Source organism: Anser brachyrhynchus, assembly GCF_964034855.1.
Source record: "Anser brachyrhynchus genome assembly, chromosome: 2".
Classification (NCBI taxonomy): domain Eukaryota; kingdom Metazoa; phylum Chordata; class Aves; order Anseriformes; family Anatidae; genus Anser; species Anser brachyrhynchus.
The window spans coordinates 102,339,683-102,364,343 of NC_137695.1; the positions used below are offsets into that span (position 1 = coordinate 102,339,683).

Below are 24,661 nucleotides of genomic sequence, written 5' to 3' on the forward strand. Positions count from 1 at the left end.
TTTTAACACACATTTCTGGACTTGCTCCATGGTTCTTCCCATGGTCTAAGGTGAGGTAGACCTGTAGTTTCCCCAAGGCGACCTTTTGGCCTTTCTTGGACATGGGTATAACACTTGCATTGCCATTGGGTTCCTAAGCCAATAGGGCTTTGCAAGAATGCATTTCTTTCTCTCTCTCTCTGTTCTTTTATTATTATTATTATTATCATTATCATTATCATCATCATTATTATTATTATCATCATCATCATCATTAATTATTTATTTATTTTTATTTTTCCTTAGAGGGCAAGAGAGGGTCTGAATACTATAAATACCACTACCTTATTCAGAGAATGTGTATGACTGTACATAATAAACAGAAAAATCTTAACTCTTGTTACATTAAAGAGTAAATGTTTCTTCCTGGAATAACTGGAAAGGGAACATAAATGCTTTGAATAGTGACAAGAGGACATATTAAACCTTCTTTCAATCTCTCTCAGACAGTAAAGACATATTATTTTCTTTAACATTCAAGTGTTAAAGATTACTAAAAGTGCTGCAATGCTGATAAGTTTAATAAGAGATCCAAAACAGAGTTTACATTGCTGGCACCAAAGTAACATAATATTCACAGTAATTTTTGTTCAGACCTTGGTAACTGTAGACAACTAAGGAGGCATACCTACCTATCTGTAAAGATGATTTTATGGGTTGTCTTGTTGATCAGTACATAAAGCTGATTTAATTTAATATTGACAGAACATTTTCTATGTAAGACCATTTATACACTTGGAAATACTGTCAGAGTGAAATGAACAAACAAAATAATTTTATGTGCTGGTGGGAACTTCATGTCTGAACAAGACTATCAAAACAACACCAAATTTTGACACGCTGCTCTTCAGTACCCACATGAGAGATTCAGTAGAACAAAATGCAAGGCAAGTGAAGAAAAGCCATTTAAAGCCATTTCCATTCAGGGGAAGAAAGGTTTTGTTTTAAACACATTTCAACTTTGTTTCCAGAATCATACTGCCTCCCCAGACAGCACAGAATTTCTTATAACTCCTGTGTGTTACCTACATGAATTACCTCTTCCCAACAAAAATTGCTTCTTCCAACTTCCTGACATTTTTTTTTTATCATTTTTTTTTTTTAGAGCCATTCAGAGTTTCATGCAGGTCACATTCCTGTTGCGTACATCCTTCATACTGGACTTATTTCAAACTATCATGAGATATTGTGAGATATCGCTTTTCTCATCAAATGTTTTAATGGTTTAGCATGAGTAGCCAAAATATTTATGGCAGTTTAAAAAAAATAAATAAAAGTATATATATATATATTTTTTTTAACACATCGTATCTTACATCTTGAAATACTTGAAATATGAGTTGGTATTAACAAAGAGAGAGGTCATGCTAACAAATATGACTTCTACTGAATATGTAACTTTTAATATCAAATGGAGGTATGAATTTTTGCTTCCATATTCACCTTTTGAAATTATATTGTATGCTTCCCTTCACAATCAGAGCAGAAAGACAGACACAAGTGTAATAATGCTGTGAAAGTCTTTCCTCCCAAAGCTAGAGAGAACTGAAGTTAATCAAACTCTGAATTCTGGGTTTAATGCCAATGAAGCATGAGTCATTTTTCTACCCACTGAATGTTTGCAATTAAAAAATAAACACCTTATAATTTATATTATTTTGTATGAATGAAAAACAAACTTTGGTTTGGCAACTAGACTGCTTTATCTCAGTGAGTTTTAGAAGTTCAAAATTTTGATATATTAAAAAAAAACTTTTTAAAGGGAAATTGCAACTATTTGTATCAAAAAACTAACTCACTGAAAATACTGCTGTTCTTTACAATAAAAATATAGTATTCTGGAACTATCTACCATTAGTAAACCATTAGTATACCATTAGTAAAACCGTATCATAAAGAAGAAAAGAATAAGGAGAGATTTTAATGTGCTGAAGAGCCTTGCCTAGACTTTACACAGTACAGGTGGAAATATAACAATATTGGGATTAAAATTTGCCTAAAAAATGGTATATTAGTAAAAAAAAAATAAAAAAGATGAAAATCATTTTTCTTATTTTCCTCCCCTGCCAACACCTTCCCTACTCACAGTTATGTCCCTCTAGACAAAAGCAAGAATAAACTTCAATAACAAATAAAATCACTATTACCCGTTCACTGAGTAATCTTGCAAACGGATTTGTTGCCTATCCTTATCTTTTGTGATTTCTTCTATTAAGCAAAATAGATCCTTTTGTATTAAGCTATGACTATATAGCTTACATGTTTTTACTAATTTTAGTATGTTAACTTAGAGCTTTTCTCTACTAGATATCGGCACTATCACTTAGTGCACGACTCCATATGGAACTCAGTGTGGTACATGTAAGGGACTCCTAGCACCTGGCCTTCTTCTCAGTTCTCCTACTCCTCATCAGTAATTCCTGCCTCATATGTCCATCACTCAGCATCCCACACATACTTTTCCTTGGGTTTTATTTCTGCTTGGTTTCTTGAGTTTATCCTGTATCAATCTCTAAAACCATTTTATTTGTTTCTATGATGACAATGAACACTGGTTGAAGAAAAGAATATAGGTAATAGTTAATTTATATGTAACAAACTTTCTTTGCCAAGCTTTTTGTTGTTGTTGTTGTTATTGTTCATTTTTCTTCATATACAAAAGCTTTTATTTTCATTCTTAGTGGGGCTTTCTGACATAGCTATAGAAGAGACATCCATCTCCTTTACTTTTGTTTAAGATTTGGTGAAAAAGGACCTAAGACTGAAGATCTATGTGGTGGAGGATATTCTGGGATAGGTATAGGCCGCATCTGGTTCCGACATTGCAAAATTAGGCCAGGCTCTGTTTGTAACAGTGTCTCAGTGCAACCCATTAGTCTTGGTTTCTGTAGCTTGCTTCCTCTCATAGTCCTGAATTTAGATTACCACAAAATTTCCACATCAACATAAGTAATCACCAGCATAGCCTCAGGAAGAGAAATGTACTTGATCTGTACACAAATTTTTTTGGTGAGCCTCAGATTGTTCACCAAAATGCAAAACTTCTTTACAGAGGAACATTAAGCATTGAGCAAGAATGAGAATAAAATTATAGTTAGTTTCCTGCTGCCATTGCTCACATATCCAGGGCACTTCATAGTCATTTCAAGATTGCTTCAAGACGCACTTCCACTTAGCATCATCATTTTTGTTTATCCTTGTCTGCAGACGGACCCAAAACTCATACTTGCTTTGTTTTGATATAGGATCTCACCTATACTCAAAAGAGATGAGAGGGTGAGAGGAAGAAGAATTTATAACCTCCAATAGAAAATAAAAATATTAGTTTCCTTGAAGATTTTTGCTACCTTATGTCCTAGGATAATCATTTGTATCCTAAGATGTTCACAGGAACATAATTCACCTCTCATGCAGATCCCAAATTTTACACTATTAGCATAAATGCTTCCATTTCCTATTCCCTGCCAGAATTTCCAAGTATTGCCTGATACAAGAGGACTGAACTACATGAAAAAGTAAAGGACTGGCCTTTATCAGATTACATAAATTTCTGTGCCAACAGACTTGGGAAAGATCTAAAACACCATCCTGATTTCAGAAGTCTAACCCCACTTCTCCTTAGCTGAAACAACTATCACCTTATTTCAGTAAAGTCATGCTGTAGATTCCTAGTAAATAATTCTATTATAAAATAAAACTATCATAAGATAGTCTAGAGTGGCAAGTAGCAATAGCCTAAATCCAAGCAAGATATACAGGTGTAGGATGATGATCAAGGAAAGTATTCAGAACTGTTACAGAGAAAAGAAAATCTCTTAATAGTAGAACCAACCTCAAATTACAATTACCTCTGGATAACGAGATCAGATAATACATTGCTGATAAAAAACTTCTGGTCCTTCTAAAGGTGCTTTAGACCTTACCTGTCTTTATGTGACATTTCATAACTCTCTCACTCAGTTCGAGCTCCAGCTGTAACAACTCAGCATGTCAAGAGCTTATTTTCAAGTGGGGAAAAAAATCACATTTTTTTCTGTTTGGGAGTCTGTGGCCCATGTTATAGCAATCTATAGTCTTCTTTTTGAAGTACAGTTGTAATCTAAGTAAACTACAAGAAATAATTACAAGAGCATATTTCCATTATTTTAGCATAATATTTGATATGACAATATGACTAAACAGTCCCTGTCAACGTAATTTAAATACAATGCTTCATTGTATTTAAATTAAAACATGTTTTCATGTATGTTTTTTTTTTCTTTTTGCATCTTCCTTATCTTATTAGATGTGAAAAGCTACTAAATTGCAAAATACATTTAATTTAAATAAAGACTCAGATTAACTGTGTTTCATTGCTCCTTCTCAATGTAATTTCACATTTTACTGATCATTTTCTTTGGAAATGCATTTAGTTCTTCTCAGAGAGGGTGCCTTTTGGGAACAATTCATTCAACTTTCTCTTGAATCCATCATACTTTATCACAGACCTACAGTGGACATTTATTTGTTTATTATACTAAAATCTGTTCTGGTCAGGGAACATTATAATAATGGGCTTTTCTAGGACCTGCACTATCCACTTCTGTGCTACATAAACATGTGAAAACTACATGTATACTAGGACGCTGGTGCTCAATTTGTACATTTAAATAGGTTGGATAAATCTTCTACAATTATAGAAATATGACTTCCAAATAGGATATTACATCCACCTCACTACAAAAAAAAAAATAAATAATAAAATACAATTCCACAGTAAATAAGAAAGGAGGTCCAGAAAAGAAGAAGAAGAAAAAAATATGATGCATAAAATCTCAAGTGGGATATTCTGGGATATATCCTACTTGAACTCTTCCAAACACGTGCCTCCCATATGAAAGGGAGAGGGAAATGATTCTGAGATTCCAGCTATTTAATATTATTTCTGCTGTGCAGAGTCCTGGAAATTGCTTGGGCAGAGGAAAAGGTCTGAATTTACATAATTCTGATTCTGTACTGCATTGTGCACTACCTTCCTGTCATTTAATTTCTAACTAGCAAAAATAGAAGCAGAAGAGAGTGCTACAAAATGTAACTGTTCACCCTTTTATTTCCAAATAATGGCTCACATACTACCATCTGTTGTGTAATACTAAGCAAGCATTAATAAAACAGAGCAAAAGCCAACACAGTGGCAAAGAGCAGGGGCTCTAGCAAGTGATGCCCAAGCAGCTGAGAACAACCTTAAACCAGAAATAAGAAGAGAGCAATATATAAAGCAATAGCTATGTTAACTTCCATAACTATAACAAGAAAAGCGATTAGGAGCCACCTATATGCCAGTCACACTGAATACTGCTGTCACTCTACAAAAGGAGAAAAGCAGACACCAGCCCACTGCAGATGAACAGAATACAAAGAGGAGTAACCCAAAGGAAAAAAAAAAAATCTCCCCTAGCTCAGTTTTCAGTCATCCTATCTGCAGTTAGCTGGGGCTCCTTTTACACGGTTAAATCCAATTGCCACAGAGTAGAAGTCTTGTTACAGTTTCAGACAAAGACAGATGTGGTTTGGCTTGAGAAAAAAAAAAAAAAAGCAATTCACTAATTCACTGCCTGAAAATCATAAAGACCTCTGGGATTACAGAATCGGGACCCCAATACAATTGATAGATCAGGGCAAGCTGAACACAGGGCCCGCAGAACAGTCAGAGCTCCTGCTCTGTGGGGCTGTGGGCTGCTCCAGCCTGGAGCAGGGACAGTTTCAGGGGCATCTAACAACAGCCCCCAGTGTTGGCATGGAGGTTATTAAGGAGATGGAGCCAGTCCCTTCACAGCTGTGCATGGTGGGAGGGATAGGGACAATGGGCATAAACTGAGACTAGAGGTGTTCAGACTGGATGTAAAAAGTAACGTTTTCCCCACAAGGACAGCCTGTCAGTGGGACAGGCGGCTTGGAGAGGTTGTGCAGTCTCCATTTCTGGAGGGTTTTATAACCAACTGGACAAAGCTCAGAGTAACCAGATCTGACCTCAGAGCTGGCCCTGCTGTGAACAGGAGGTTGGACTACAGACCTCCTGAGGTCCATTCACATCTGAATGAACCTATGAACCTAAGAAAGGGATGCTAAAAGATCTGCAAGTCTTTTGGGACTCTTAGGGGTTTGGTGAATCCATATGGTATTAAAGCATTCAGAGTGTTTAAGGTGAAACACGTTTTCCTACAGTTCATTCTGCACAAGAGCAGCACATGATGATCAAGAATAAGAACATGATGCAAGACACTGAAAAACAAGACTTGAGGGAAAAAAGTGCTAAGAGGCAGAAAAAAGAATTATATCGCATGAAAGAACAGCAAAACTTACAAGACTAGAGGAGGAAGAGAAGAGAAAAGAGAAATTAAAAGATCAGAAAAGTGAAGGAATAGATCATACAAAAGCAATATAAATTCACAGAACAGATTGAACAGTTTTTCCCATCTCTGCATGCAGATTTATCCCTGGAAGAAGATGAGTTGTTATGGTAAAAATGCTCTCCAGGAATTTTGCCAAGGAAAGGCATATCAACCTCCACATTATGCCTCTGGGGCAGGTCTCCAGCTGCCATTTCAGAGGAATAAGGGTTTAAGAAACTGCTACCAAGTAAATTATGTTCATTATTGCAAGCACTAAATGGAGACCACACCTATACAGCAGCAAGGACTTTATCTGATAACTTAAAAGGCGGATTACAAAAACAAAACAATAGGGACAGAATGAATGCATATATTCAAAATAAATCAGGATAAGTAATGTCAGGGCAAGAAAGTAAAGTTTGATGGGATATGTACAGGTCTGATTGCAGAGAGATACTGAATCATGTCTTCTTGCCCTTGAGATAAAATCAAGATTTAACACAATGAAAAAAAAATTCAGTATTTTTAGAGGATGTATTATGCAAATTTATGTTATCAAATACAGTAACTATTTAAAAATCTCAGAACTTAAATAAATATAAAAGAAAGATAAATTGTTAATCTTTACCTCAACTCTCTCCTTTTTCTATGTCATTGCTATTGCTAAGTATTGCTAAGTGTCACTTATTGGTGATTTGTAAAAGGGTTACCATCTCAGGACCCAGACTTACGCTGTATTCTAACTGGCCACTTACCACATAAGCAGTTACAAACTCTTTACCTTGCCTTCATGAAATCTAGAACAATTAAGGATAGAACACAAACTAATTTGATTAGCTTTTGTTATGCCACTTCAAATTCTGCAATGTTTCACATTGTATAAATAAAACCTATCAGGGAAGAATAAATATATTGTCATGCTATCTACTTTTAATAGGTGAAAAATTAGTTTTTTGTCAGGCCAAGTTACTTTCTCTCAAACTTTGCTGCTGTAATACTGCAAGAATTCAAGAATTGAAGAATTGCTCAGTAATGTATAAAATCAACCAGTTTATTTAATTTTTTTTTTTTTGGGGGGGGGGAGCTGGGGCAGGGGCATTAGCCTGGTGTTTTAAAGCAATAGTTAAAATCTGATCAGTTTCTGTGAATGTGCCCCTCTCCCCTTAATAAGGATTTTTAAATGCTTACTGAAAAAGAAATGCCTTCACATTTTAAAGAGTATTTTTACAGGCAATCATTTGTAATAAAAGTTAAAAAAAAAAAACAAAACACAACAACATCATCAACAAAAAACAGTTCTCTCCAATCCCGTTTCCCTGCTATCCTAAAGAATCTTTGAAATATGTTTTCTGATTTGACCCTTCATTTCAATGTGCAAAGAATATCAGAATGCTATGTTCTTATACCACTAAAAACTGGGGGGGGGGATGGACCTCTGTAAAAGTGAGTGTTGAGAAAGTTTAAAATAACAAATGCTTTAATACTAAAAGACCGCAATTTGGAATCCAGATTCACACCATGCTAGAGAGATGGCAGAGAGCAGAGATGGTTCACAACTGAAATAAAACAGGCTTCCCAATTATCTTCCCAAATTTCATCTACAATAAACAACAGAGACTTTTAACACCAAACTTCCTGCTATAGTTACTAGGTATGCAAAGAGTAGCACTGTTCTTATGCCTGAGAAACAAAATAGGGCATTTCATTAGTGTACTTTAATTATCCAAGTAGTGTAATAAGACAATACTTCACAGTGAATGTATAAATGAATTAGATCATTGTATGAGTTTTAATAGCCTTTTGAGGCTATTAAAACATAGTGGACAGTTAGAATCTGTTTTCATTTCTCAACGTTTTCACTTGTAACATTCTCAAAGTATGTAATTATGCCCAGACCTGCTCTAGTTTCAGCCCAAACATATTCATTAATTAAAAGGAACACATTATTGCTATTTCAGTAAAGAGGAAAGGAGAAAACTACTTTTCTAAAAATTCCTTTAAATCTTCTTTTTGCTGTACTTAAATTGGCTGACCTGTAATAATTGCCACTTATCTTATTAGATTAGCTCAATTAAAAGTAAGTGTTTATTAACATGGGATATATTTCAAAACAAATTACAAGCAAAGACATGCTTACAAAATTTAATTTCATTGAATACAGTGATAGGTACATAATTCTTGTTGCAAAACTGCAAGATATAACACTAGCTATGAAGTGTATCATTGCAGTTTATCTCCTGACAAACTGAACCAGGAGTGTAGAGGATATAAGCAGCTTTCAGTGCACAAATTATTTTGGCTGTATCCAGGATGTATACAGTGCCAGTGGCTGAGCCTTAGGTTTAACTCCACTTCATTCTCCCTTTACACTGTAAAAGCCCTAAAATTCAACTGAAGCTCCTTTTAGCCAGATCTTGAAACCATGGGGAAACCTTGGGTCAAAACTAGATAGGGAAGGCTGGCTTACTTCTACTGTACTGCTCACAGAGGAAAACAAGACATGATTGAGAGGTACCTTACACTGCAGTTTTTAGGCACCCTTCAGATACTGAGGATCAGCTGGGCTATCAAGAGCTATTTTAAGAAAAGAAGAAAGGACGTTAGACAGGAAAGGAGAAGGGATGTCCTCAGAACCCCCTCGTTTCTGCCCCTGCTCACTTTGGCCCAAAAGGAGAGCAAGCCCCACAAAAACACAGGACTCTGCTGGGGGATCTGCAAGTGGTATCATTCTTGTGAATGCACAGAAGAGATAGCCACTATCCTAAGTTTTTTGTTTCATTGATTAATACAATAAAAACGTAATAATAATAAAACTAAAAAATTAAAAAATTTAAAAAATTACCCATTGATTTTTAAAGGGTGATATATGCCTCAGTGTCTTTAAAAATAACCTCCTGTCCCATCTCAACAATGCAAAAACTGAAATTTTGATGCTGTTCTTCTTAAGCACAAATGCATATATTCATATTAGGCTTTTCAGATATTCTGAAAGAATTATTTAATAGCACCAGATTAACTGTGACATTCTTCATGCTCAGTAGAAAAAATCATCAACTGGATGAAAAATTAACGTATAGGGAAAGAAAAAAGTTTAAATTCAGTGTGTACATGTGTGCATACACACACAATCAAAGTGGTCCAGAAGTCTCTAAGAGAAAAATGAAAGAGAGGGAAAAATAAAATAGAGAGAACCTGAGGCAAAAGAAAACTAAAAATATGCAGTAATAAGAGAAAGAAGAATTGGAATGATGCTGAACAGGAACGCAGCCATTCCTTTAGAATTTTTTAAAAGAGATAATTCTAATTTTTTTACAAACTTTTTAAAACGTTTTCACTTCATTCACTTATAAAATTAACTGAAATTTGTTAGCTGATCAATTGAATTTACCTTAGTTGTCACTGGGGATAAATTAATTTTGAGTATCTATTATGACAATTGGACACAGCTATATTTTCAGCTCTAATGAATTTTTAATAACCTTCTTCATCAGCCAGTGATTTGAATTTCAAATTTCCTTCTGTGAAGAAGTAAAAATTATGTAGTTTTGTGCCAATTTTCACAATATTTTTCTTTATTACATTGTAAATCCTCCCTCACTATAAAATCCAAAACTTGAATGAAACTGTTAGTACTTGTAAGACTTATTATATTTCACCTGTCCTTATTAAAAGAAAGTAAATAACAGTGACAAACTTGTCTGCCCTCCCTGGTACACCATAACATGATGTTTGTATGTCTGTTTCCTTTTAGTACACAAGGAAGTATGCCTCTTCCCATTTCTACATCAAAATAGTAAACATTCCCTCCCTTCCCCCCCCCCACCCCGCAACACACTCACACATAATTCAGAGTAATGAAAAAAATTGTCAATAAGAAAAACAAATATCCTCACCTAATATTCTTTGCTGATGTTAGCAAATAGCATGCTAGATAATTAGGTCTTTAACATTTGTAATGAACCTTATGTTGTATACCTACATTCTCCAATTAAATAATGAAAATAGATACACAAAATATTGGGAAACAGCAACAACAACAAAACAAAGACAGACTCAAATGCTGAAGGCTAGGAAAGGAACATATACATATTACATTGAATACGAGTTCTATAGGTCTAGTCTACCATGTTGTCTTGTTGTTGTTTGTATGGCAGTGAGTCCCACCAGGTCTGATTCTGAAGCTGTGTGTTAACACAAATATACCTACATGTTTACTGGTAGCGCTTCTATATTTATTATGATACACGTTGTGTTGATTATATGATCACATTTGATTTTTCCTATTTTTCACCTCAGAAAAAATCACAGAATCACAACGTGTTTGAGGTTCGAAGGGACCTCTGGAGGTTGTCTGGTCCAAACCCCCTGGCTTGAGCAGGGTCACCTAGAACCTGTTGTCCAGGATCATATCCAGACAGCCTTTATCTCTCTTCAAGGATGGAAACACTACCATCTATTTGGGCAACCTGTGCCAGTTCTTGGTTAGCATCACAGTGAAAAAGTACTTTCTGATGTTCAGAAGCCACCTGCATTTCAGTTTGTGTCCAATCCCCTTTGTCCTGTCACTGGACACCAATGAAAACAGCCTAGCTCCATCTTCTTACACACGCTCATTAAGAGGGTTTAAAAATTATTTTTTATTCTCATGATTTCATACAGTTTTTTTTACAGTGGTAATACCCTGGCTTCCCTCGGCATTTTTACATAACGGTCAGCGCACAAATATGTTTTACACTGATTGTTTCAGAAATATTAATTTCCTTTCACACCTTCCTCACTTCTGAGAAGTGAAGATTATATTGACAAGGAAGGAACAGAGCAACTGTATGGTGAAAACAAATGAAAGTCAAAAAATATCCTTTCAACTTTCAATTTGAATTTGAGACACCCAGGATTCAGCTTCTCAACAATACTTATATTAAAAGGAGTGCTCAGTAAGTGTGATTCCTCACAGCAGCACCCAGTTGTCTTAAAATCTCAATCACTTCTTTTTTGATCTCTCCACTAGGAGCAGTGGAGACCTCCTTTAGAGACCTCACTTCCCATCTCTCTTCTCAGAAGTACTTCTCCACCAGATTCATCTGCGTATGTGGCACTAAAACACTCCCAAACACAGGCTCTTCTTATTTCAGCACTTGCCGCTCCTGGCAAATGTCTGAGAAATGCACCCATCCTAATTACCAAAACAAATGAGGCAGTGTTATTAGAGAGAAATTTGCTTTCGTGCAAAAAATCTGAATGACCCCACTTAATATGCATCCATCCTGCTGCACTGATACTCTTTACCCCAGAAATGATTGAGCTGAAGAGACAAACTATGTCCATACTGTTTGCCTTCTTGTCACCCTCCCTCCCATTATCTGATTTTTACTTCTGTATCAGTCTCTTTGGTTTTGTGTAAAATCAGCTAGAAGGGATTTCAGTCTACCCTTAAAAATACACACACTCTTCAACATCTTTTGGTTCCATTTTTTCCTTCAGCATTTCTCATCTCAGATTCTCCTAGATCAACTAGGTTTCCATCTGCTGGAAGCTCTTGATGTTTTAGGTGATAGAGCCAGTCTCTATTCATTTGTGCCCAGTGAGAGGATGAGAGGCAATGGGCACAAACTGAAGCACAAGAAGTTGTCCTGAATATGAGAGGACACTTCTTTACTCTGAGGGTGACAGAGTGCTGGAACAGGCTGCCCAAACAGGTTGTGAAGTCTCCTTCTCTGGAGATACACAAAACCAACCTGGATGCCATCCTGCACAATGCTGTACGTTATCCGGCTTGGTAGGGGGGTTGGACTAGGTGATCTTCAGAGGTCCCTTCCAATCTCAGCCATTCTGTGATTCTCCCAGATATCTAATCAATAAGGAGTTCTCATAGAGTGCCAGTGCTTTATTCTTTTACTTTTTTTTTTTTTTACTTTTTTTTTTTTTAAGCCACACTCTAACATTTGGTATATTTTTTCTCTAAGTTTTAATTCCACAATTTCCTTTTCCATGTTACCTAGATGTAAGAGGTACATATGGAGAATGTCTCCGTGATCTCATCTCAAATACCTGACCCTACAAAAGTCTTCAGAAATGACAAGTAGTTGTTAGAGTGAATGTCAGGTGTTAGCCCTGAAATAACTGGGGGGAACACATTTCATTACTCAAGAGAGAAAATTATCTGAATTTCCATCACGCACGAAGCTTTACAGATGACAGGAGACATTTTAGCTGTCAAAGTCAGAAGTGTTTCTAACAAACATGCACAAAATACAAGTTTACAAAGTCTTTAAATCTAGCCAAAACATGGCTAGATTTTCATAGGAAAAGCAGACTATACATAACCGACACACACACCATCATGTCCTCAACTGTAAAGCAATAACACTAGAGCAGTTCAAAGAAAAGGTCTCTTGAGACTGTTTTAAAAGACACTAGGAAGGTTAGGGATATTTTTTTCCTTCACTAGAAATAACTGAAATATACTCAGGAGAGGACAGGACCAGTTTGACACAATGCAAGCAGCACAGGGATATATCAAGAACTTGTAGTCACTTTAATGACATACTTCACAGTTCACAGAGAAGTCTAAGTTGGAAGGGACCCTTGGCTAACATCTGGTCCAACCTTGAAAGCAGGGCATTAGATAAGGATACACAGGACCCTAAAAAGCTAGTTCTTCAATTTTTCCAGTGCATAGATACTGACTTCTCTGCCCAGCCTGCTGTGATGTTTAATTGTTCCTATGGCGAATTTCTTTTTTCCCCTTATATCTAGAGAATTTCCCCTGAAGAAAGCTCTACCCATTGTCTCTTTCCCCGTGCCTCCTTGTGAAGAGAGTATTTCCATTTCTGTTCTCTTCAGAACTGGAAGGGTTAACAGAAAGATCTCTCATACTGAGAGAAATAAATCAGTAAGTCCTGAAGTGTAAGCCAGATCTCTTATACTTCAGGCTTTTCTTGTCTGTGCTCCAGGATAGCTATATCTTGTCAGAGACAGACCCAACTCCTAGAACCTCCATTTTACATGAACATTACTTACCTCATTAGTAAGAAAATGTGTGCATTAACTGGAGATTTTACAAGAAATGGAAGAGTCCACATCAATTCCCACAACGGACTACCATTAGTAATTCAGCTACATTGTTCTTGAGTTCCCTTTGGCCTCCTGAATGAATTTGTTCTCCATACTTTGTTAGTGACCATACTGCCTAACTGGGGTTGAGTGCCTATGATCAAGTTTATCATTTGCATGTACAACTTTTTTTTTTTTTTTTTTGGCAAACCTATTGCTCCTGATGTACCGGAACCTGCACTTATAACCAGTTTTGACTCTTGTTACTATTTGTTCTTCAAGCTCTACTTTGTTCTTTCTAAATCTACTTTGATCTTTCTAATTCTGTTCCAACAATTAATTGGTCAACTTTATTACGCTTTCTAGCCTGTTTGGATACACTTCAGATTTTTAATTTTTTTTCCTTATCTCTAATAACTTTTTCACAATATTACTTAGCCATGCTGACTTCCTTCCTGCAACCCTCTCTTAAGGGTTAACCCTAACAGGCTTAACCCTTAACAGTACCTTAACAGGTACTCTCTGATCAGCATGCTTCCAAAGCCTAAAAGAATTTTACATTTCACATACCTTCTAATATCTTCTACAAAAAAAAAAAAAAAAAAAAGGGAGAGAGATTGAGAGAGAGAGAGAGAGAGAGAGAGAGAGAGAAAGCCTGCTATTTCTTCCCTCTTTTAAGTTGGTAAAATTGTGGTGTCTTTTTTCATCCTTTTCTGATACTGTAAGAACAGCTCCCAAGAACATTACCATCCCTGGGATGGATATGGAACTATTGCCACTTTATGTCCTCTTTGGAATAATGGGAGTAAACACAGCTGTTTTACACAACCTCTACAATGAATGTTCAAGGGAAAACAATACAGCTAGGCCTACTTACCTGAGCAAGAGTGTAATGATTTAAATTTACAATAATGATAAGTTATAATTAGATGCCAGAAACTGGAATGTTTAAACTAATTCACTGTTACTGTCAGGAGGCACTTGTCTTTAAGGACTAATGACATTACTGGTATTTACAACAACAACTAAAAAATCTCTAGGAAAAACAAAGCAATGCGTAATAGCATTAGAGAATTTACAAAATAACAAATAAATCCAGATAATGTCTGGATGCAAGAAAACAAGTAAACAAACAAAGAACAACAAAAACCAGTCAATTTTCTATAGAGGTCAGATTATCTCCACATTAATAAATATTTATTTAGGATATGTAAAACAGAAGATTTTAGATCCTAGCTTTGTACTACTAGGCCATTTTTAAAAAATTATTTTATTTTTTTCCTACAGTGCCTTCTGTAATTTGCATTGCCCAGTCAGTACACAGGTCTATCACATGAGTGTAGGACACAGGCAGCCATCTAGGTGAAGTACCTTTGTGTTTAAAACACAAATTTGATTTAAGTTGCATTTCAAGTTCAAATATCTGTGGAAAAGTGGAGATGCTTAAGACCTTGATGATTTACTTACAAGGGAAGTATGTTCCTGGATACTGATTTGAATGCAGATAAATGAAAGGTATCAATTTTTCACTTGTTTCTACTTGAAATGTAAAATTTCCTCCTGTAACTCTTTGCATGAGAAAGAAAACATGCACCATTCAGCCTCGTAAGGCTATGTGCTATTCACAGACCCTCTCCCAGAGTACCCTAGAGTGATCTGAAGGACACGAGTTGCTAGAGAAACCCAGTAAGTTTTGGGCCACTTCTGTACCACCTTTTTCTTCTACCAGTTACAAAGAGATTAGATGGCAATAAAGATCTCTGTGTTGATGTAAATAATTCTAATATTCACATTAGGTCATAATGAGTCTTTCACCCTTTCAAGCATGTTTTCTCTTCATACGGAGTCAGGTTTGCAACCTATATATTAATCTTCCTTAACAAAAACAACAACAACAACAACAACAACAAACAAACATCTTTCATTTCTTTAATATATTTTTTTCATTGTTTCTTAGAATTCAGAGTTACCCTTCTTCAGCTCTGCACGCCAGATACCCTGCTTCCAATATATTTTGTAAAAAAATAAAGAAACAGAATTTCAAAACACGGGCTAACATTTTGCACTGGATAACAATAAACATTTTTTGATCTATTTAAAAATCTAACAAAGCAATAAGAAGCTCTAGAAAAAAAAAAAAGAGAGAGAATGGGGATATTTATATTTGTTCTCATAATGACCTGCACTGTTCCCTCAATAGTAACACTCAAATAGTAAAAATTAGTATTCATAACTCATGCACATCTCCTTCATCACTTCTCCATTTAACAGAACGGAGGCAATTGAAGAGAAAGCTCTCAAATAGTTATTATGAAATAATAATAATAATAAAATATTTTAAAAAGACATCAAGCCTGAGGATGAGATTCAGAGATCCTGTTTTCCAACACAAACATGGCAAACAAAGCAGGGAGAATCTCATTTAGTAAATCCTATACTTTTACACTTAAAAATCCTTGCTGTTCACAAAGCTTGTGAGTTTTGAAGAGTTTTGGGGAAAAAAATACTTATTTAATGAGTGTTGCCATTACAACTGAGGCATTCATCATCTTCAGAACTCAGTCAATACTTAATAAATAATGGCTAAAATTTGATTAAGCAGACCATTTTACACATTTACAAAATAGTAATATTTAATGAAGAAGAACCATGAATTTGTCACTTCACACACATTGGGGCTTTTGTGCTCATCAATAAAAAAATAACTGTAATATTTGACCTGCATTGCTGAGATACAGAGAAAGTTTACTGTGTTTTTAGTGTCAGGGTTAGGTTTTCAACCTGATTCCCAGTTTACTAGTTGCAAACTAGACATATCAAAAATACACTCTTCACATGGAAGAGTGGTAGACAGCCAGTGCTTCAGTTCACTAGAAAGGCATGATTTACCTTATGGAAGTTCCTGAAATATGCTGCCTTCTCATCTGGAAACTTTTCTAGCCTCCTTGGCCCTTTACTGGAAGCCTTCTTGAAAACCAGCCAACATCGTCTGAAAATCTGGAAACAAAATCAATGGATTATATTAGCTTTTCTTTAGAGGTAGAAATTATCACAAATGCATTCAGTTACGTAATTCACTTAGCATGAAATTTTAAAGCCACCATATTTTATTTTAAATGGCCAGAAAACTCTGAAATATCAATTCTTTCTACACTAGTGATTCCAGTTCCTCAATTTATAGATATTGATTGTCAGTCTTTTACAGACTTTGTTGCTTCAGTTTCTCACACATGCCAAATTTGACAATTGCTGAGATGCAAGTAAATCCACGAACTTTGAACATGAAAAGAATTATAAGGCTGTCATTAAGGAAAGTGCTTTCAGATATCACTCTATGCATTTCTAGCTTTCACATTTATATTCTGTTTCTACAAGAGTATCAATGCCATTGAGAAACATTTATTGCAGCTTTTAACATAACACAGTAATCATCAGCTACTATAGTCTTGTACACACAGAAAAAGAAACTCAAGGTAAAAATAAGTGACCATCGCTGGGCATCTATTTCTCTCACTTAATTCAATGACAAACTTTCTAAGGAAAAACTATGCAAATTATTACATTTTGGGAATGTAGTATAAAAGAAAATCATCCAAGAAGCACAAACGAAAACATTTCAATCAAAACCACACTAGATTTTGCTTAGAATGCATGTTTAAGACTATTTACCAAAGGTCTGATGATATTGCCATAACCAGAAGTTTAAAATTAATCAAACAAGACAACATTTGCAGTTCAAAGAGAAGCTGATCAAGGCTAATCTTCTAGTCTATTTGAGCAAGTAAGGGATTGTATATTAATCTGGTTTTAAGATCTATGGGAAAGATCTATAAGGAAACTTATATAATCTATAATCTATATTATTCAGCTCTGTGAAAAATATCATATGGAATTTTATGTTATTATTTTACTAGTACATTTAGAATAACACACAAAAAACATTAGCTAATGGCTCTCCCACCCATATACACAGAAGAGTCTTATTTCTTCAGAAATTCTACAGAATTTAATGCCATGACAAAAGAACTGCAGTACTATTTAGTTTGGATCAGATCAAGCAAATCTAATATTAGCGAAAAAAGGAAAAAAAAATCAATGAAATAGGGGCAGGGAGATCTAAACTGAGTTTTCCTCTCATAGTGTGATATTTTCTAAACTGAGTAAAAGCAGCAAATACAGTGCCACTAAAATAATTAAGCTTATTTAACCATATTTTGATAGAAGAATACTGACGCTATCCTGTTGTCATTATTTCAAATGAATGTTATCAGGCAAAACAAGTGTTTTCTTTTAAATACCTACTAATTGGACTATAAGAACAATACATTTAAATATTAAGATTTTTAGAAGACAAAATAGCATATAATGAAAACCTCTCTAATTATACTTAAAAAGCATACAAGTTTCTGTTTTTTTTTTGTTTTTTTTTTGTTTTTTTCTTCTAAGGTTCTAAAGTGGCTACTGTACAGCTGTACTTTCTACCTCAGAAAATACTTCACCTAACCTGGGGGAAAGAAAAGACAATATAATTATCTCCTGAAAAAATGGCATTGCACTGTGGGACATTATAAACCATTTTTATTAGGTAGCGCTTTCTTCAAATAACCTCTTGGCAACACTGCAACTTATTTTACCAAAACTATAGCACTGCTCCCACAGTTATCTTCTTATTAACCCATATTAACTCTTCACAGTGTTATGGTGTGAAAATCTCCGCATTTGCAGGAGATGCAGAAGATTCACTTCTTTTTGAAGGGACTCCCTTTGACTCACTAGAAGCAATAGTTCCAACTGTCCTAAGAGGAAATATTTATTCATTTAATATGTGTTTCTTTTAATAATACTCCCAGCTCTTCTGGGAACTGTTCCTTTTTTAGGCTATGTGTATTTTCAGTTCATCTCTCCTCCTCTGAGGATAGTATTTTCCTAAGAAGTTCTTCACCAAGGTAAAAATCATTGCCTTCATTTCAATTCTTCTATTGATTTCCATTATCTGCACCTTAATAGTTTGCTGCCCTCACAGACATCTCTTTAGAAAAACAGATCAAGCCACAGGCCTCATCAGCAGTGACAGCAGGTTTTAGAACAGCCACAGAATCCTCATTTTACAGATGACCTGAATTTTGGACAGATGCTGATAAGGTAACAGAAATTTTACGTCAATTGACTGAGTTGTTTTATTATTATTTTTTTAATTATTATTATTTGTTTGTTTTTGTATCTACACCACAGTTACATTTTATTTTAATTTAAAATATCAGTTAGATCCAGTACCTCAGAAGCATGCCTAATAAATAGAAAGCTAGACAAGCTAGGTGACAGAGTCAAATTTCTTCCCAGGAGGATGAGAGTATCTTCCAGATAAAAGGTCATCTAATGCATACTCCGAAGCAATTCATTCAGTGACAAATGAGCAGGGTCTCCTGATTGGCAATTTCAGTCTTTTTTTCACTGGATATCAACCTGGGTGAGTGTGGAAGGGGTTCTGAGGGTCTGCCAGCTGAACTGACAGAATTCAAGAGGGAGGCTTTGACCGCACCCCTCCCCCCCCCCTTTATTAGAGGTGTCTTCACAGTATCCACTGATGAGAGCCAAACGCCAGTTATCTTAAGGGATGCTCCTCATTAGGTCTAATCCCAGAGCTGTGTTGAACACAAAGGCTTTGGCATATATATGAGCTGTGGGAATGAATGGCTTTTGCTTTTAAAGCAGAACACTTTGAACTGCAAGAAGAAGGAACTCAAGTTTTACCTTTGGACTGCTACTGCTTTGGTTTATTGACAGCTGTTTTTTCCAGACCTCTAAGGAGAGGAAAGATCTGAAGAAAGCAATGGCTCACTCAGCACTCCTGATTTGGTGTGTATGTACACCAAGACACATCCTTGCATTTGATTTGATTTTTTTTTTTTAACCTACAATCACTTTTAAAACTGGTAAAAAAACTTACACAGTTCCAGTGGATTTCAGCAGCATTTTATCCGATCACAACAGACAGTTTGTACCATAGTGCTTGAAAATGCATTAGCATATGAATTTACCTATAAATATGAATAAATAGGTGCAGATGCAAGCACACAGCAAACAAACATTTGCCTTTCATAAGGCACCTCATTGTTATACAGAAACCTACTCAATTATTCACAAACTATGAGATACTCTTTTATCCCTGGCCTAGTTTAAGATGCCATTGGCTGTAATCAAAACTTCTGAAAGACTTCTGAAGTCCTCAGATAATTGGGGTAGTCATTGTGGAGGAATTCAGCATCAGCCCTTTAACAACAGAGAGAATGATAACCACTTGCAGGTTTTGTCTCTATAATATTTAGTACTTCCTGTGAGATTTGTGTCTGTTTCTCAGACATGCATAGTTGAAGAAATGCCAAATATTTGATCATTCAATCAGTTTTACAGCATTCTTGGATAAGCATCCAGTTCAACAGAAGTAATTTAATAATTTTCTATGAAGAACAAAAAACAGTTTAATGACATACTATTTTTTTTTCCCAGAGAAATTCAGAAAGGTAACATTAAATATGTGCTGTATTGGGGTTTCCTTTTTATTAAAGTATCATTTATAAGGACCCAAACTAGTTCAGTACAAGTCCTGAGGAGGACTCTAATGAAACTACCTGCTGAGTCCATGTCAGAGCAGAGTCTCTTCAAACAGAAATATTATTTCCTCTCTGTTTTGCAAGATGCCCACTGGGCAAAGCAGAAAAAACACTCCTCTCAACCCCACTATCTGTACACTTCCACATCAGTAAGCAATGGCACTAATTCAGCACACTTGTGGTCAGGTGAGAGCTGGTTCAGCTGCCACTTGCCATAGCACATAAGGACAATTTTCATGATGATGCAGAGGCTTTCAGGGGCAAGCAGCCTCTCTTGCTGAAGATGGACTCTGCATAGTCTTGTCCTGCAGCAAAGAAAAAGGAGTCCAGACCTGGAACAAAATAACCTTATCTCCCCAGCATGGTTCCTGAAATCTTTCTAGTCAAGAATTCAACTTCCATTGCTACTTCATTTAATCTTTAGATATCCCCTTTTTATATTTTACTTAAAACACTGCTACAGACCAATTTATGATGAAAATCTCTGCTTAATCCCTCCTTGCCTTTTCTTCTGCTTAATTCACCTTACTCTTCCAGTGATGTTCTTATTTTTTTTAATATTATTGACTAATATATGCAAAAGTCTGGCCTCTGAATAGATCGCTATTCTTCACATCTGTACCACAGAATTCTGTTTTATTATTGTCGTGGATATTCATAATAAACCTACTAAAGGACACATTACAGGATATCCATCGACTAAACTAGTTTTTTTGAAAGAAGGATTTTTTTTTTCCTTTCCCTAAAAGAATTTAAAAGAATTAGCTTGCTGTGGGAATCTTACATATGAGTTTCCATTTTCCAAAGACTTATAAAGCCTTTTAATACTCATGTACAAAGATGCAATGCCTGTCTTTATCCACAGCTGTAACTAATTGAGCTTTGACAGTCATAACTGATATTTAGAGAAGGGATATTTATTGACAAGTCTCTACATGTTATTCCAGAAATTCCACCTAACACTCAAAAAAAATAATTTGTTTTTCATTCATTTTAACGTTTAAGTAATCACCCCCCCCCAAAAAAAAAAAAAGTTACAGTTTTATAGATCTGTAATCAGATCACTTAAGATTTCTTAAAGAGATACATTCTTCTGAAATCTCCGTCCCTCTATCCAATAGTACAAATGGCAATAATTTCCTCTACTGCATTGGAAAACCACCTGATTTTCTGTCAGTAGAAACATGACAGCTGCAGAAACATTAGTCTCTTGAGAGAAGCAGCAGGGAGCCAGCTCTTAGCTACCAACAGAAACCATCACTGACCAGGACAGGCTCCAAAGTATCGTTCATGGAGCTCTTTGCTAGAGAAATCCCAATGGTTCTCCCAGGAAGACACCTGCATACTAATATTCAGTCTTCGGTTTACATCACATTATTTACAGAAGAGGCTGGCTGATTTATCCTCCCATACTTTCCATGTGCAGAGATCTCTTATTAGATGACACATCTGCAGTAAAAGCCCTAAAACATTAAAAGTTTAAATTGACTTTGTTAGTTTTCTCCATTAAAGGCGGATAAAGTTTTTATGGGGTATGTAAGAGAAATACAATATGTCATGAGATTAAAAAACAAAGACCAACAACAACAACAAAAGCACCTTGACACTCAAATTTAAAAAATGTAGCATTCATTGTAATAAAAATAAAAAGTTGTCACAATAAAGTCATATTTAACCATTGTTTTGACACCACTGCTTGTTGTTGTTATTTTGATTCTCCCATGCATACTTTGGCAAAGGGAGAAGAGATGAGAGGTGACATTTCACTGCTTCAGCGGAACTACACGTTGCACATTTAAATAAAATTTAAAAGGTACTGAAGAAGTTATTGTCTGTGAAAAAGCCCAAGAGAAAAATGCGAAGACAAAAATCACTCATGCCTCAGCTAAAGAGCAAATTATAAGATTTGAACTATTGCAGAATAAAGTCAACAGATTAAAAAAAAAGAAGTCACCATTGGAGTCCATCTACCTGTTACCAATACTTTGCATTAACAAGATAGAAGCAAGTATTGTTGTAACAACACATGCCAGTCCTCCCCCATTTGGTTTCTGGGCACATTTGAAATGAAGGTGCCCCAGAAACATTGTTTCTCCTGTCTTGACCAGCACAAATTTTACTGCCTACTTTTCTGAATTACAGTTACCACAGCACCGAGCAGGTATTTTACCAATGGCAAACTTCAATCTGGATGACAAAGCCAACAAGGAGAAATAATCCAGGCACTGAGCTTCCAAATGGGCACAGAGCAGTAGGAATCAAGGGTACTGCCCCTTAACCCCATGTTAAGAAGTTGCCCATTTCCCCACAGACAAGCAGGGTTTCCCCATGGCCATCTGACAACCAGAAATCTCTGCTCAAGCAGGAAGCAAGGCAAAAATAACCTACAGCCCTGATCAAATGTGTGAGGTTACTTGCTTCTGTCATTAGCTCTGGGATGTGGGGCTGTTTGTTCTTTACCACAAGATACAAAAACCCTTAGGAACATATTTTTTTTTTCTCATTGATTTTAACTTTCCACTCTCTCTTGTCTATTTCAATATATTTTCTTCAAACATTGCCAAAGTGTCTATCACAAAACATTCACAGTAGGAGCAAAACTGCTTAAACTGTAAAGCCAGGATTCAAAAATCACAGATATATCCTAAAATGATCACTAGTAATGCCTGTAATAAGTTATTGTCTGAAGATGTGTTGTTGAAGGCTGTCAAATATGGAAAGATTCATCATATATTATATCCTTGCTCTTGCTCTTGAGCTTTATTTTATCATCCTAATTAGGAAGCAAAGATAAGCCTATAGTTTAGAAACCTTGTAGTATGACATTCTACAAGGTTATAGAAGACAATTAGGCCTTAGATCATTTTGGTGTCACAGTTCAAATCCTAAATATTTTTATAGCATATTTTTATTATTTTCCAGATTGCAAACATGATGGCATGTAAAAATAGGAATAGAAGAAATATAGAAACATCTGCCACAAACTCAGATTAGATCAATCCTTGTGGGCTTGATTGCAGTCAGTGAGAATTATGATGGTTAAAGATGATTACGGACAATTCACCCAGTTATACTATATATATGTCACTTTTCTATAACATACCATTATAGATTCATATACATGTTTATAATATACTATAATTTGTGGTTTTATAGTCACAGGCTATATATGTAATCCATAAGATTTATTTTACTATTAGGGAGTTCTGTGAAATCAAAGCACACCATAGTAATTTTTTCTTCTTTTGGGGGAAACAAGAGGGGGATACATATCTGGAAAGACTTGCATGTTTTATTCTTCTGAATAGTGATTTATTTTTATTTTTTATTTTTTTTTTTACCCTTAGGTACCTACAGCTTAAAAAATCAGCATCATTATTTTGCTTCAAAGCACCAGCTGGGCAGTTCAAGGATAGAAGGACAACAAAGAATGCACTCAGATTTCATAGCAGTCTGCACCTCCACAGAATTTATCACTTTTTATTTGAATCAATTATTTTAATAAAATCAGTTCCAGTAGCCATTTTTGGCTTTCTGCATTTCCAACTCAGTTTCGGCAAGATTAACGTCAGTGACTCTTTTGAAGAAAAACTAATACTGCTCTCTTTATGTTTGGCCTCATAAAGTAGATAAAAAACAAACTGTTTACAACAGTTTTAGCAGGCATACAGCAGGAAAACCCTAGGATTTGGAATATTTTAAAGAAATGATTATGGCCAAGAAATATCAGGCATTTCATTGAGCTTAAAAAGAACATGCAGCAATTATCTATGAACAATTATGTGGCCAGAATTTGTACCCAAATCCATATCAAAAACTTAGAGAGAAAGCTGCAGTTTGATTACTCTCTAATATAGAATTTGAGTAATTTCTCAAACTGAACCAAGTTTGTGCCACTATTTTATTTCAGTCACCAGATGCTGTTGTTGTTTTTTGATGGAAACATCAGTTTTTTCACTGCTTTTTATACTGTTTTACTTTAATTAGTTACAAACACACATAGTCCACTTGAATATGACAGACTGAAAATAATGGTTTGATATTCTGCAATGAAAAGTAGTATTTACAGAGGAGAAGTTACAACTTCTCTCTTTCGTTTTTAATCATGTAGCTATATATTGAAGTAATGGAAATATCACTGGAGTAAAAGTTCTTAATTTTTGACTCTTCCATGTTTAAGTTTATTAAAGCTGAAACACAATAACTTTTACACATATTTAGTAGAAACTCATAACTTTGTTCTCAACAACAACAAAAATAAATAAAATAAAATAAAATAAAATAAAATAAAATAAAATAAAATAAAATAAAATAAAATAAAGGCACTTCCCACATCTGCAAGGGAATTTAATGTTGAGAAACAGATAAAGCTGGAGTCTTTATAATACAAAAAAATCAGACCTTTACACACAACCTGAAATAACACACTTACATTGAAAGGAGATATGAATCTACTCAGGTCCTAAGCATTGTACTTTAGGAAGGTAGGGATTTGTGAAAATAAGTGTTACACAATCAAAACCATGCAACAGAATACCTTAAAATGAAGCAGAGCTTCTGAACAGAACAGTAATATGTTCTATACTG

The 24,661-nt window shown here is 35.3% G+C and overlaps 1 protein-coding gene across 4 annotated transcripts in view; it reads right to left on the minus strand.

Moving 5' to 3' along the window:
- DOK6 (docking protein 6) overlaps window positions 1-24,661 on the minus strand; it is a 238,180-nt gene that overhangs the window by 125,845 nt on the left and 87,674 nt on the right. For 3 of the 4 annotated variants that reach the window (XR_013947225.1, XM_080581892.1, XM_080581894.1), the window contains exon 2: window positions 16,353-16,460. Coding sequence is in view for 3 of the 4 variants with exons in the window: in XM_080581892.1 (XP_080438018.1) it covers window positions 16,353-16,460 (108 nt within the window). In the remaining variant the exon portion in view is untranslated. Of the gene's footprint in view, window positions 1-16,352; window positions 16,461-21,339; window positions 21,509-24,661 lie in introns of those variants that run through there. The other variant, XM_080581893.1, reaches the window with a different exon arrangement.